Source organism: Lissotriton helveticus, chromosome 2_1 (assembly GCF_964261635.1).
Source record: "Lissotriton helveticus chromosome 2_1, aLisHel1.1, whole genome shotgun sequence".
NCBI classification, from domain to species: Eukaryota; Metazoa; Chordata; class Amphibia; order Caudata; family Salamandridae; genus Lissotriton; species Lissotriton helveticus.
The window spans coordinates 700,550-716,683 of record NC_136059.1 but is presented as its reverse complement, the minus strand read 5'-3'; the positions used below and the strand labels follow the sequence as shown (position 1 = coordinate 716,683).

The following is a 16,134-nucleotide window of genomic DNA, read 5'->3' as shown; positions in this document are numbered from 1 at the left end:
ACGTAGAAGGAGAGTTGGCTGTTGAGATAAGCTGGGCCGGTCTTGTGGAGTGCCTTGTGTGCATGGATCAGGAGCTTGAAGGAGATTCTTTTGTCCACGGGGAGCCAGTGCAGGTTCCTCAGGTGTGGGGTGATGTGATCGTGGGGCGGGATGCCGAGGATCAGGGGTGCAGAGGCATTCTGGATTCTTTGCTGTCTGTTGATGAGCTTGGTCGGGGCTTCGGCTTAGAGGGCGTTTCCGTAGTCGAGTCTGCTGCTGACTAGGGCCTGGGTGACTGTTTTCCTTGTGTCTGTCGGGATCCATCTGTAGATCTTGCGGAGCATACGGATGGTGTTGAATCAGGTGGAGGAGACAGTGTTGACTTGTTTGGTCATGATGAGTTTCGAGTCGAGGATGACTCCCAGGTTGCGTGCGTGGTTGGTAGGTGCGGGGGTGTTCCCAGCGATGCGGGCCACCAGGAGTCATCCCATGCTGAGGGGTTGGGCCCGAGAATGAGGATCTCCGTCTTGTCTGTGTTCAGCTTAAGGTGGCTATCCTTCATCCAGTCGGCAACGACCTTCATTCCCTGGTGGAGGTTGGGTTTGGCGGTGAGTGGGTCCTTGGTGAGGGAGAGGATCAGTTGCGTGTCATCTGCGTAAGAGATTATGTTGAGGTCGTGATGTCGGGCGATGCATGCGTACAAGATGCGTCATGTAGACTTTGAATAGCGTAGGACTGAGGGAGGATCCTTGCGGGACGCCGCAGATGATCTCAGAGGCTTTGGATCAGAACGGGGGAGGCAGGCTCTCTGGGTTCTGCCGGAGAGGAAGGAGGAGGACCAGTCCAGGGCCTTGTCTCGGATCCCTACGTCTTGGCATCATGTGCGTAGTGTGCGGTGGCAGACAGTGTCGAAGGCGGCGGAGAGATCCAGAAGGATGAGGGCCGCCGTCTCGCCATTGTCCAGTAGGATACTGATGTCGTCTGTGGCGGCGATGAGGGTGGTCTCGGTGCTGTGGTGGCTGCGTAATCCTGATTGGGAGGGGTCCAGGATGCTGTTGTCTTCGAGGTAGCGGGTGAGCTGGATGTTGACTATCTTCTCGATGACCTTAGCTGGGAACGGAAGCAGGGAGATGGGCTGGAAGTTTTGAGTTCCCTTTGGGTCCGCCTTGGGTTTCTCCAGAAGGGCGTTGATCTCTGCGTGTTGTGGAAGAGGGTCAGATGGCGAGCCAGAGTGGATTGTGCCCATGGTCTGGATTGTGTCTTCAATGCTCATGTTGGCCCTAGTTGTTCAAAGAAACTGTCTTGCCATATATTTGGCTAAGTGTACCAGTTACAAAGTGATCAGGTGGAGGCGGTGCACATCTGGGGCCCAGGCGGAGCCCGATGGCACTCCCATATTAATTATTATGGGCGATACATAGATGATTTGCTATTCATATGGACGGGTGGTGAAGCAGAACTATTGGACTTTTTTGCATATATGACTGACAACGTGTACAACATGACTTTTACTATGGAATATAGCAAAGATAAGATCCCTTTCTTGGATTTGACCTTATATGTGAACAATGGCAAGTTATGTAGTAAACTGTTCAGAAAATCCACATCCTATAATGCGGTCTTACATAATGACAGCGCACATCCCAGATCAACTGTTAATTTAATCCCATATGGTGAGCTTCACAGGGCTCGACGAAATTGTAGTGAGGAGCCTGATTTTCGAGAATGTGTAACTCATATTGAAAAAAGATTTCTCAGTAGGGGTTATGGACAAGATGTTGTGAATAAGGCTAAAAAGAGAGTGTTTGGGCTTATTAGACAAGAAACTCTGATCCCTAAAATTGACAACAAGAATAAGAATAGGGATTTGGTGAGATTGGTAACTAGCTACAATCCTTGGTCATCCAAGGTCTACCAAATACTAAAGAAGTACTGGTTCTTGTTGAGCTCTGATCCCATTTTGAAACATTACATCAATTCACGACCCTCCATTACATATCGACGGGGTATGACGATTAAAAACATGATCAGCCCTAGCTATCCGAAATTACCAGACAAGACACCGAACTGGTTGCACCTACTTGCAAAGGGCTCTTTCCGGTGTGGAAACTGCAGTATGTGTAGAATGTCACAACATGGGATATTACACTTTAACTATAATGGATCCAAGACCTACTACATAAGGACACACATTGATTGCAACACTACGTATGTGGTGTATGCAGTAACTTGCAGATGTAACCAAGTATATATTGGTAGCACCATACGTAGATTAAAGGATAGCATGGCAGAACACTTTAGTAAGGATATGAGGCACACTCTAACATCTCATGCGATAGAGTGTGAATCACAAACTGAGCACTTATCCATGTCCTTCCATGGGATTGAAACCATGCCCCTAGACATAAGGGGTGGTGACAGGGAGCTCAGACTTCGCCAATTGGAGGCAAGGTGGATAATGCAGGTACATGCGGTTGAGAGGGGTCTGAACTTTGATGATGAGCTGCAATATTTTTTGGGTAACTAATCTATAAATCCTACTATATATAACTTAGCTGTTTGACGGAAAATACATGTATTGAAAACAATGTGCAGATTAAATAGATATGAGGTCCTGTGTATTAATATCTGTATCGGGTTTTATAATGGTTACTGTTTAATGAGACTGGAATGATGACAATGTTGGAATATACATAATACAGGATAGATCATAGTGTAATCATTTGTATATTGCAACCAATATGTCTGTAACAGAATTATGCTGCCCTGATTTCTGATATATCACATAGAAATCTGTTAGATGGAATGGTATATAATCATGATGACCAAATTGTCTGATGTAAGGAGCTTATGGCAGACTACTACACTGTTCAACTACATGTCGAGGATTGTCAATATAGAAAATGTATATGTACCATAGGATGGAGGTTTCTGCTAAAGTATGTATTTGGTACAGATTTGAAATGATGTAGGTGAAATTGAACATGAAATGTATTCATGACATATAGATAAATCGGATGTTTATCATAGTTGACCATTGGGAGACACGAAAAATATGTAAAGGTGGTGGTATTCACGGTGAATTTTGCTTAATTCTCTCTCAACTTGCTAAACTCTCTAACACTTTTAACTCTTATTGTCCAAAGTGATTTTGTGAAAGAACAGAAAGTGAGAGTAATTCATATAACCAAGTGTAATTCATTCACGGGAACGTGAAATGGTTACAGAATTTGGATTTCAAGTTGGTATTATAATACATAACAAACCCTTACATTAGCGGTAAGAGAACAATGCCTAATACAAGATGGCGCGACCGTAAGGGAATCAGATAACAGTAAGACAGACGAAGCGAGTTTAGTCCGTCGTTTGCCTCTACTATCGAGGACGGGTATTTGTTTGTTGTTTGAACATGGCGCGGGTGCTGAACGCCAAATACTTCGTCTGCATGAAGACGTGATATTGTCTCAGGTAGGACCGCTAGTTCTTCTAATTTCATGCAAGTTGGACGAGATTAGAACTTTGTAGACTCGATTAGTGTGGCTGCAATTCGGTAAAAGTATGCCTGCGAGATATTAGTGCTCACTTTACATAGCCGCTTTTTAATGCACATTCGTAAAAGTTATCGATGCTGCCTGGTCACACTTATGAAACTGTCCATTTCATTGGATCTGTCGACAGTAACTATGATACTTAACTGTGCAATTATAGATAATTTTATGACGAGGGTAATGAGCAGTATTACGTTTGAATGGTAAACATTGGATTAGACTGTGATAATGATCGTATCTCGTCTTAGAAGATTAAGGGATCGGATTACAATGGAGTCACTTGCGGCATAATGAAAGGATGGGTGTTGAGCACTCGAGATATGTTAGAATATAAGTCAAACTGTAGAATATGAATAAGAAACCAAGACTCATGAATTGTGGTTTAAGAGAAACAGTCCAGTTACCATGATATTTGTGTATTATAAAGGGCTGTAGTAAAAAGATGGAGAATAATACTCCAAATTCATGTTGTTCCCTCTATCCTGAATTTTGGTTCTAGGAAGAAAATACTTACTCTATACATATGTGGAACACAGTGTCATATTGCTGCTATAGCACGCCGGGAAACGCGGATATTTGAGTGAGTTTTCAAATGAAATATATGAGACGATCGAGTTTGAAATTTTGGATTAGTGTCATTAGATTCTAAAGGGATGTTTTGTTATTTGGCAGTTTACTAGGAATGATAACTCCCAGCACACCCTTAATGGGGTAATGGGAAAGAGAGAGTTATAGACCGACCGTAGAAGAAACAGGTACAAATGGCTAGTATTGGTTTTTCTTACATTTTACTTTATTTCCTTACTTTGGAATTTTCCTTTTTTCATTTTCATCTCTGGGCACAGTTTGTTTTTCACGCCTTGATCTGGATTTTCACATATATTTCCTTTTGATCAACGTTAAGATTTGGGGTGGATCCACATATTATTGCATGTGTCGATGACACACCAAGAGGTGGTGATGGTCTTAAAGTCTTGCACCTTGTTTTCTTAGGTTCAAAAGTTTTGGAACCACTATGTTTGGGTGATAACTGATCACTTTGTAACTGGTACACTTAGCCAAATATATGACAAGACAGTTTCTTTGAAAAAATTGAGGTGACTTAAGTTATGCTAGAATATTCAAAATGAACTGTCTGATGATTTTAAATTATATTGTTCTAGCCCTGAAGAAGTCTGTGGTTAAACACCCCTATAGACCAAACACGTGTCGGCTAGAGAATTTTAAGGACGCTTACCACGTGAAATAAAAGAAGAAAAGAAAAAAACGTTGACTTGTTATTTGATCCTCTCACAATTTTATTCTCTCGTTAGCTCAGGAAATATGTTGTATTTTGTTAATATGGTTATGAGTTGATCATGCCAGTTGGTTGTAGACAGATGGCCTAAACCTTATCCTTGGAGCTTTCTGTACTGTATGCAATAATATTGATATCACTGTGGCCCAGCGCAATTGTAACCCAGCCATCTTTGCTTGCTTTGTTGTCTCATGTTGGCCCAGATTGTCAGGATTTCATGGTCGGTGGGGTGTGGTGGTTCCAGCATGTTGGGGCCTGTTAGGGTCATCCGGGGGTTGAAGGTGTCTTGGATGTTGGTGATCTTGCGGTGGAAGAAGGTGGTGAGGGAGTCGCACAGGGCTGGCGACGGCGGGATGTCGTTGACGTTGGAGCTGGGGTTGGAGAGTTCCTTCACGGCGTTGAATAGCTCCTTGCTGTCGTGTGCGTTGTTGCTGAGGCGGTCTTTGAAGGAGGTCCTCTTGGAGGTCCTGATGAGGTGGTTGTGGTTGCGGATGGCATCTTTGTCGGCTGCGCGGCTGCCCGGCAACTTCTCCCTGTGCCATATGTTCTCCAACTTCTGGCAGTTGCGCTTTGATGCTAGGAGTTCCGGAGTGAACCAGTTGGCTCTCTTGCTGGTGTCTTTGAGGGTTTGCTTTTTCAGCGGGGGCTAAGGTGTTGGCGCAGTCGTCCATCTATCGTCTGAGGGTGCGCGCACTATCGTTGGGGTAGAAGGGGTTGGTCGGTGGGTTGAGTGCGAGGTTTGTCTGTAGTTGTACTTCGGTGATTTTGCCCCAGCAGCGACGGGGGATCTGTAGGGTGCAGTGATGTGCAACAGGTTTCCGGAAGGTGAAGTGGATGCAATGGTGGCGGTCCAGGTGGGTTCGGAGACGTGGCTGAAGGAGACGTGTGGGAATGAGGAGAAGATGGCGTCTAGCGTGTGTCCGGCGATGTGGGTCGGCGTCGTGATGAGCTGTTCCAGTCCGAGGTTGGCGAGGTTGTCTATCAGGGTGGAGGAATTGCTGTCGTTGTTGTTATCCAGATGGAAGTTCAGGTCTCCGAGGAGGATGTAGTCGGTGGAGGTCAGTGCATGCATGCTGATGAAGTCGGCGATGGCGTCGCAGAATTGTGGTCGGGGTCCGGGTGGTCTGTAGACAAGGGTCCTCTTAGGGTAGTCTTGGGGTCCGTGTGGATCTGGAAGTGCATGTGTTCGGCGGTGCTGAGAGTGTCGTCGGTGTTTGTTGAGACCCTGATGGTCTTCTTGTGGACGATGGCGATTGGAACTCAAACACAGTATGAACAGTATTCACACTTGGTAAACTCAATCTCTGGTCGAGTTAGTGAATGTGTCTCCACACGTACAAAGTGCCCTGTGAAGTGATAATGGAAAGTTGGCTACCCTAGTGTTGTATGGGCCAGGGAAAATTGAGACCTCTTCCAGACTGTTTTCTTAACCACAACAATAAAGAGAGAGAGAGAGGGGAGAGAGGTGAAGGGAGAGAGAGAGGTTGAGATGGAACGAGAGGGGGAAGAGAGAGTCCCTCATATCTGCACATCTTGGAGGGTTCAGTTTTGAAAATCTGTCAACTACAAACAATGTTTGTGCCCAATTTTTCACTTGATGCAAAGCTCTGAATGAATCCCTTAAACTGAAAAGTAATAAGAGCACCAAGCCCTTGTGCCAGAACTGTTGACCCCCGGCAGCCTGTATGTACCCTGCACCCGGGTGCACCTGCCTACCCCCGCAAGGTCAGTGTTTCATGGACAGGGAAGGTGATCTCTTCCAGTCGAGAATCTAAACTAGATTCAAATCTCACCTTTGGCATATTTTCAGGTACAAACAAAAGACACATGTCACAGAATCATCTGACTAGTGCTCTCTCTAGACGCATGGGGAGAGGGTGGGAGAAAGGGCGCAAGGAATACGTCTGAGGAGCGTTAAGGTAGCCGGATAAAGTCATACTCCTGCACTGTGCTTCGTCTCCCTCGGTCTCCCTTTCTCCCCTTCCCCTCTCACTCTGCCCCCCAGTTGATGCAGACTGTAGGAACTGGGGTCACCAGTTCCCTGGGAGGTAGCCTGGCACGAGCAGGTAGGCACCCGAAAGCTCAGGTGTAAAGTGACCATACAACACACACATCCACTAAGCCAGTGAGCGCACACAATGACTGAGACCACACCAGTAAGTTTCATTTAAATCAATAAGTTTTATCTAGATCAAGGTTCAAGGAAATCAGGAATCAAGGCATCAGCATCTCCTTAGTACATTACATTAAAGCATTTCATCAGAGGAGCAAAGGGAGCAGTTCAATAACCAATATAAAATGTCGCAATAACCATTTCATTAAAGCCATGAGCACTTCACTCCATAACTGTAGGCATTTAGTTCACCTTTCAGCAAGCCTGAATAAACATTTCATTAAAGAGATAAGCGTGTCATTACCCAGCAATAAGCAGTTCATTAGGCAGAAGTAAAAACTCTTTAGAAATCAGGCAACATCTCCGTCAGGTAAAAATAACCATCTCCTTATGAAGGGCAAACATTTCATTAGGCAAGAATAAACATGGCATTTCAAGCAAGCCGGGCCGACGACGCCTGAAATGGCAGAAACCGGTCCCTGGAAGCTTGTTTCCTTCCCAGTACAAGAATTGGCTTGGTAGTTTGGTTTGCCCTGTTCCCATCATGCACTGGGACAGGAACAGACTAATTTGCATATAGCCAAGTTCTGAGCTGGGATGGTGCAGTGAGCTAAAAAACGGTGATGGATCAAGCCCTGATCTTTGGACTGGGTAAGAGTGGTCTGCTTAATTCAGGCACTCTGTTCATCACCACCCCCTTTTCTGAATCATTTTGGCCACCATAAGCGTGGAAGGGTATACTCAGATGTGAGTCCCTTGCTCATTGCACCATCAGGATTCAAGCAAGCCGGGCCGACGACGCCTGAAATGGCAGAAACCGGTCCCCGGAAGCTTGCTTCCTTCCCAGTACAAGAATTGGCTTGGTAGTTTGGTTTGCCCTGTTCCCATCATGCACTGGGACAGGAACAGACTAATTTGCATATAGCCAAGTTCTGAGCTGGGATGGTGCAGTGAGCTAAAAAACGGTGATGGATCAAGCCCTGATCTTTGGACTGGGTAAGAGTGGTCTGCTTAATTCAGGCACTCTGTTCATCACCACCCCCTTTTCTAAACATGGCATTAGGCAGGGCTTAGCATTGCATTCAAGGTAAACCATCTCATTAACAGAAGTGAACCATTGCATTAGCCAGCACTAAACAGGTATAGGGTTAATATGCACATTTAACTTGACCCCAGGCAGGGGTTAACTTGACTAGCCCCGAGTTTCGGGGCCTACCAGAGTCTGGGCCCAGTTCTTATCTTGGTAGGGGCTAATCATGGGCCACCGGGGCCGAGTCTCAAGTCCTCCCGAGGGGAGGGGCAGTTTCGGGGCCTCCATTTCACTCCCGGGAGGCCCCGCTCTGCTCGTGTAGTCCGCCCTCCCCTGGGACGTTACCTGCGGGCTTTGGGCCTCCTCCAGGCCCCTTGCGGTGGAATCGGCAGGCAGGGGAGGGCTCCTGCCCTCCGGGGCCTCACTCAGCTCAGTGCAGTCGGCAGGGGCTCCAGACTCGCTCTGAGTCCCCGTGCCGGTGTCTCATCTGGTCCCGGCCCTTCCTTCAGCCTGGCAGCACCCGGGGACCAATGGGGCTTGAGGGCGCTCCCGCAGCCGCCTATGGCAGCGCTGCCTGCGGTGGCGCAACGTCAGCGGCCAATTGGAGCGCGGCGGGGGCAGAGTCTCTTCCGACGCCCCTGTCACGTGAGGCCGGCAGGATGGCTTCGTCAGGCCTATTGCGGGCCAGCGGCAAGGTGCGGCGTCCCTCTCCTGGCTCAGGGGGCCGCCGAGGGGCTGAAGTTGGCAGCGATGGCCACACCGGGGAAGCGCCGAGGCTGCAACGGGTTCGGACGTCCTTTGGTGCGCGGCGGGGTCACGTCAGCACGGCAAGGGCTGCGGCGGTGAGTTGGCCTGCTACCGCTTCCCTGAGGCAGGGCGGGGATGATGTAGAGCTCCAAGACACACACCAATGTCCCGGGGCAGCGGCGGCGAGTGCCGTCTAAATAGCGCTGCCAGGACACAGCACGTCGAGGACAGGGAGGCGCTTGTTGACTATAGCGCCTCGGGGGCTCACAGTCGGGCGGCACAGCGCTGTGACAGGCAGCAATGTTCAGGGGTCTAGCGCTTCCCCAGGGCACAGCAGGGGAGTGCGGGGAAGGCAGTTCAGGCAGTTTCAGCAGAGGGGATGATGCAGGACAGCGCAGGGGCCACGGGTGCTGACAGAGGGGGCAGGGACGGCACAGCCCAGTACCTGGTTGATCCCCAGTAGTCCTGTGGCAGGTAGGTTTCTTCTTGGCGCTTGGTGGTTCCTGCGTCCTTGATAGGTAACAGATTCTTGGTTTCTTGAGGGGGGGTTGAGTTGAGGGCTGCTGACAGGATTCCTCAGCAGGTCACTGCAGGTGGTCCCTGGGTTCCCCTCCCGCCGGGCCAGATCAGTGGGCTAGTTCAGTGTTCCTCACACAGCTTGGTGGGCAGTGCCTACACCCTGTCACCCCCAGTGGTATAGGTTTCTGACTAGGCCCTACCGCCTTAGTCTCCTGCGTAGGGTCCCCCAGGTCAGTGATGCCCCAACTGACTGAAAACGTTCCCTCCTTTCTTTATATATGCCCAGGTCATGTGACCACCCTCTAAGGTGGCAAAAACAGACTCCGCCCCTATTCTAGAAGTTTCCAGGAGCTTCCCTAGTCTAGCTATGGGCAGTCAAGGCAGGCTGGTATGGCAACAATGTTTAAGGGTTCCAGACAGCTCCTGGCTACTAGGGTCAGGGCCAGAAATGCTGCCCTTTAACATTTTTCCCATTTAGCAATACCCAGTCCAGACCATCCACATCCACAAACTTAAGTTACTTATGGATCTATCAATATATCCCCTACATCCACTCTCATTTATCCCAAACCCCATACCACTACTATGATCCCCAAAATTACCCTTTCTTGACTCTCTCCTACTCTACCCCTCCTTGTATCATCTGACACCTTTTTCTACCATACCTATTCCCCAAAACAAACCTTTCTAAACTCTTCCCTCTGACTCCCCCCTCCAAAACTCCTTTTTACTCATCCAGACCAAAAGCCTCCTCCTACTGCTAAGACTTAAAAAAAAACAAAAACAAAAAAATCCTTCAATCTTTTTATCCCTCCACTATCCTTTTCAACCAAAATTAACAGACTAACATGTTCATTTCTCAAATTCCATATTCAACTATACTAATTCACCACTAATCCTTTATGGGCTTCCGGAGTAGCGTGCTTCAACACCCGATCAGGGGTAACAAGCGCTATATAAATACAAACCTTTTTTCATCCTCTATCCTTCTGCTATCATTCCAAATCCAAATAACTGACTAACCTATCCACCACTTAAAATGTACTTGCATGTTTCACTATACTAATTCAACACTAATCATCAATGGGTCCCGGAGTAGCGTGCTACTCGCCGAAAAAGCACGTTGACACCTTGTCAGGGGTAGTAAGAGCTATATAAATGCAATTACAATATAAAACAACATATTCGGGATGTTCCCTACCTCGTGTGTCTCCATAGCACCTGCATTGCCTCCTGTCACATAGTGCATGATATGTGAGTGCTCCTGAATACGGTTTTGTTCTCGCTGCTGTCCCTTCTCCTTGACCCACTGTACATCTTTCCTCAGCTTCTCCTCTAGGGTACTGCTCTCTCTTTTGATCTCTTCCGCAATTCTCCTCTCTCTTTCCATTCTCTCCGCCTGTCTTGTTTCATCCACTTTCTGTTTTCCTTCAAGTGGAAAGAAAAGAACAATATTTGTCATAAACATTACGTTTGCCAAGGACTTTGAGGAAGGAATATCACTGTTTACTTAAAATCACATCTAATTAGGTTTCTGTCATACATTTGGTCACACATATTCAAACAGTCAGCTGTTTTCCAGACCCCTTTAATAGCTAGAGAATAGTTTATTGTTATGTATTCTCCAGTATCAGGCCTCTATTTTTAAAATAACTACATTTACCTATACGTAGATATGCTAAAAATCTGGCCAGGATCTGTCCCTCGAGGAATGACTTTGGAGAACCCTGTGATTACTTATAGTCTCACCGAAAGGGAGAAACAGGGAGAAGAGGTTGTGCCTGCCTGAGAAGAGCTGGTTGCACTGATAATGTGTCCAAAGCAACGTCTGTTAATGATAATGTGTGTTCCTGAGACTAGGGAAGGAGATGCTTTGCTGACTTTGAGGGTAGAAGATTGTCATGTAGTTCCTACCAATCCGTAGGATCTCTTTGCACTATTTTGACAACATAAACTAGGGTCTTGGTGTCAAGACTGGTTCCGGACACCCCGCAGGATATGTTGGCCTAGAGACCAGCAAGCTCACAGTGACACCATAAGCCTATCAGGGAGCGAATGGTTTCTGGCAAACACTGAACATCACAACCTGATCCCTCAGGGATCGTGGAAACAGATCAAGACCTTTCGCTCAGTCACTTGTGCTCACTTACTTTCAGAGAAATATGTAGAGAATACACAGTGGGACGTTTTCAATAATATTTATTGGACCAACATTATTCTTGCATAAAATACATGTGCTGCAATGATTAGTAGACAGAAGCAGAAGAATATGATTACAAGCACCAATAGTTCTACCATGGTGCTGAAACAATGCATATATGCAGGCACATAAAACAAGGCAGTTGTGCGAAGCTGGCCTGGTGGTATATGATGTGACTTATGTAAGTGGGCACCGTGCACTAGTCCAGACAACCCTTACAGTGATTTAAGAGTCCTTACACAGCCACAGAAAGCTCTCTAAGTGGTAGCTGTGGAGAGCAAACAGATCAACAGTTAACAAGGGCTCTCAAGGAATGTTTAAAGACCTTGCGTGGGTAAACTCCCCATACCTAGCAAATAATACACAAACCTACCCACAGGTCTAAACAATAAAGAGAAAGTTTGAGAGAACAGAATCTATCCCACTGACAAGTGGAAACTTATTAGTGTCCTTAGAGAGATCTAATTATAAGGACGGATATCCATCAGTCACCGGTGGTGCCATACATTGTCATCATCTGGGTCTCCTCCTGATGTCACTATAGTGACGCTGAGGGCTCAACCCCTATCAAGAGCAGGGGCGAGGTAACTCAAGAGTGATAACCTTTTGGACCTGTTGAGTTATGTCCTAACAAACACTCATGGGTAACTGAATGACCTACAGACGCGAGCAGCTAATCAACATGATGGGAAAAAAATCAGTGCAAAAAGACGGCTTTCAGCAAATAACTGTCTTGGTAATCAACAGGGCCGACATAATAAATAGGTTGGAATTATTACAACCATGTCACCTGAAATCCAAGGAGTACACCGAGTCCTCTGCAGATGGCGTAGTGCAAATAGCCACCGTCAAGCATGAGGATCAGACCTCACCTCACCTGGCTGCGGCTCTGGGAGAAGAAGCACTGCTCTGTCCGTCGGTACTCCAAACAGTCCTCTGAACCAATTAAGTAAAAGAGAACCAAAGGTTCAGAGGATAGGGGTTGAGCCCTCAGGGTCACTATACTGGCATCTGGAGGAGACCCAGATGATGACAAAGTATGGCACCACCGGTAACTAATGGATATCTGTCCTTATAGTTAGATCTCTCTAAGGACACTAATAAGTTTCCACTTGTCAGTGAGACAGATTCTGTTCTCTCAAGCTGTGGAGAGCAGCCTTCAGGCTTAGTCTTGAAGGAGTATAAAGCTACTTGTGTTACCAAATTGCAATCTTATAGTACAGATTAAGTGAAAGAGAACCAGACCAAGTATTTATAGAAATATGCATTTATTATATTATACTGTATAGTTTGTTCAAATATCTCTTACACGGAGATAAACACAATGCACACAATACTTAGCAAAGAAACACAGTAAATAGCACAGAATACAGAGTGGGCCCTAGGGGGGGACCAAACCATATATTAAGAAAGTGGTATTAGAACAATGACTTGAGTCAGGATGATGTCAAGATGACGTAGAAGTGCTGGAGACCAAGGTAAGTAGATAGGGACCCCACGGAAAGCATGTGCAGTATAGGAACAAGACAGCGTGCTCCGTACAAGTCTACGTGTAAGTAGCGGTTGGATTTTTAAAGATTAAGGATGATTCCCAGTGGACCCTGAAGAAACCCTATTGAAGACAGAAGGTTAAAGAGCCACCCCACCGATCGATACCCTAGTACCCACGTTACCTACACCAGGAAAGCCAGGTGCATACATGTGGGTGGTGTCAGGAACCACCGTCGAACCCAATTGAGGACTTCAGGAAAGTGCCGCTGCTGGAGGAGGAGAAAGTGTCCAGTGGAATCTGAGGATGGATTCTGGATGAGAGGTACCCACAAGCAGAGGGGCAGAGTCTATGTCACTCAGGGATGACCAGGAGGCTTGGAAGACGAATGCTCTCTGATGTCAGGTGTTGCAGAAGAGATGACAATTACCTTGACTCTGCAGCTGTGAGGATCATGCAATGCTGAGGAAGACCATAAGCCATGTTTGAGCGTTCCCACAAAGGATGTCAAGTGCTGAGGGGTCGGTGTCCGGCGGGAGCAACAACAAGCCTTGGAAAATGCAACAAATACAGAAACGGAGAACGGAGCAACTGTAGGAGAGTAGGGTCTGCTATCCTATGGTCACCCCAAATTTTTGCTTTTTTGCTTCACTGGTTTATGACTTAATGTGGCTGTGGGCCTGCTAATCAGACCCACAGCCTGCTGTTCTCTCTCTAAATTGTTACCCATGTACTTTAGGTGCATAACGACATTGGAACTGGTTCACCTTATTGGCCCCTGTAACAGTGTACCCAGGTACCCAGGGCATAGGTGCTTCCAAGGCCTACCAGGGGCTGCAGCATGTATTATGCCACCCCTGGCCTGGCCTCCATATTTGACACAACTGGCTGACCACTCAGCTGGGGTAAGTCGGTGTAACCACCCCTTACTTAGGTGTAGTATGCCTATACCTAACCTAAAATGGACACATATGTTCCTATCAGCCACTCCTATGGAAGGCCTCATCAATCCTGGAGGCAGAGTGCTTGGAAATATGTGAGATGGTGCTCTGGCATGAGCTGAGCCTGTCTGCAGCTTTCGGAACCATGTCCTTTAGCTGTTTCATGATACTGCCCTACCATATACTCTTAAGTGCATTATAATCCTCGCGGTTAAATGCTATCTTGGGTTTGGCTTTATCAAAACATGTCGAGTAAGGTGTCATACGAATTGGAATACTACCCCCTCGCCAGTTCTGGTGACGGGGGTAGCATTCCACCCTTCTAGAGGGATACGACATGTACCTAGCCTGAACCCCGGTTAAAGTTAAACAGAGCCTCAGCATCACAAGATGGATGCTGCCACCGCAGACACAAGTCTGACCTCCTGCTGCTGGGAGTCCTTCCAGCGAGGGCAGCTTGGACAAAGGGTTTCCTGCCTTGGAAGGTGCTAGCACCACCCCAGACAGGATTTTTTGTATTGGGTAGGACAGGGCTGAATAGAATCAGACATGCCTGAGGCACACAAGGTGTCCCTGTGCATAGGCCAGTTCAAACCGGTGCTGGGGCCTTCCAGCCCCAGTCCTGGCGCGAAACTGGACAAAGGAAAGGGTGTGTAACCACTCCCCTTCCTGGTTCCACCCAGAGGAGGGACCTAGTAGGTGATCCGGCCCCCCAGATTCGAATAAGAGTGGGAGCTGTGTCCTGAGACTTCAGATCATCCTGAATCAACTTGAAATACAGAAGAAGACTGGACTTCAACATTCTGCTGCTCAGAAGACGGAAGAGAATCTCCCTTGTGGCCAAGGAGTGACCACCCTGTGAACACAGGCACCAACCAGCAACTCGACGTCTGCTTTGCCGCCGCCTCCCACCGGAGCCCGAGCCCAGAGCCTGACAAGACCCAGACTCCCAGACTTCTCACCGCCCGATTCACAGTCCCTGTGAAGAAGGGACCCATGGAGGCATCGAGAAACGTGGGACCGGACCTCTTGGAAGACCCCCGAAACGCTGACTGCACAGCATCAGAGGCACCCTCGACGCTGTGCTTTGGGGTTTGAGAAGCCCTAACCTCGAGCAGCCCTTGCGCCAAAGATCAGCCCCCCAGCATCTCCACGATCTGCGTGGGGCCCTTTTGCACCGTGCCACTCGACGCGCCATCCCGGCCACTTGCCACGTGGCTAGCGGCCATCTTGGCGACGAAACTTACAACTTTTACTGCAGGTCTGGTTGCTCCAGACTTGCCCTTGCTCCTGTGAAAGGGAGCACCCGCTCTGACCTTGCTGGTCCGAGTGACAAGCCTTTTTCGATTCCTGCGTGGCTTGCCTTAGCCAAGGCCTGTTTGCTTTCATCCGGTTGCCGACACCGCCAACAGCGAGAAGCCTGCGTGGGACAGCTCGTGACCGACTCCTGGACGTCTTCGACCCCTCGTGTCCACGTGGCTGCAGAGAGAAGCTACACCTCGACGCCTGTTTGCACCCGACATAGCCTGGTTCCACTCTGGTTCCACGGTAGTCACTGGCTAGTGACTTTGAACATTGTCCCCTCTGCTTTCAGGTCTTCACCTCTTCAGATCCACCCTTGGATCCACCGGAACTCTTCACATCGAGCCGCCTGCAGCATCTTCAGCTCCAAGCACCATCGACCTGCGTGACGAAACCCGACACTACTTCGACCCTGTGCACCCGCTTCCTGTGGGTGAGGTAACTCAGCTCCGCCGGTGTTCCCACACTGGTACACACCTCTAGTGTCTGTGTCTAAAGTTTCATCTTTCTAGGTCACTCGGAAGGTTCCTTAATAACTGACTTTGTAACTTTTACGCACCATTGACATTGCATTGGTATTGCGTGCGCTTTCCGCACTGCACCCGAGTCCTGCGGGCCTTTCCCGACTTCTTCACTGCTAGTCCCGATCAGCTCCAGCGATTCCCCAGGCCCTAGGCCTCTTCACTTTCCCCATAGTGGTTCTTATACCACTATTTTAGTATATGGTTTAGGTGGCCCCTAGGGCTCATCCATATTTGTGCAACTTTTGTGTATTTAAACTGTGTTTTGTTTTAACGCATTTGCTTCTGTGCTCATAAAGAGTATAGGGGATATTTGTAGAAATAAATATATATATATTTTCAATATATATCTGTGTGGTGTCCTTTCATTTGGTATTCAAGGGGATTGTGTATGGTAAAACAGCTTGCTTCACATGCCTTTACAGAGTTTAGCCTAAGACGGCTTAGT

At 47.7% G+C, this 16,134-nt stretch overlaps 1 protein-coding gene across 1 annotated transcript in view; it reads right to left on the bottom strand.

The window, feature by feature from the left end:
* Positions 1 to 16,134, bottom strand: part of LOC144819159 (uncharacterized) — a 505,388-nt gene that overhangs the window by 305,721 nt on the left and 183,533 nt on the right. The window contains exon 7 of the mRNA XM_078677131.1: positions 10,435 to 10,661. Within this exon, the coding sequence (XP_078533257.1) occupies positions 10,435 to 10,661 (227 nt within the window). The remainder of the gene's footprint in view (positions 1 to 10,434; positions 10,662 to 16,134) is intronic.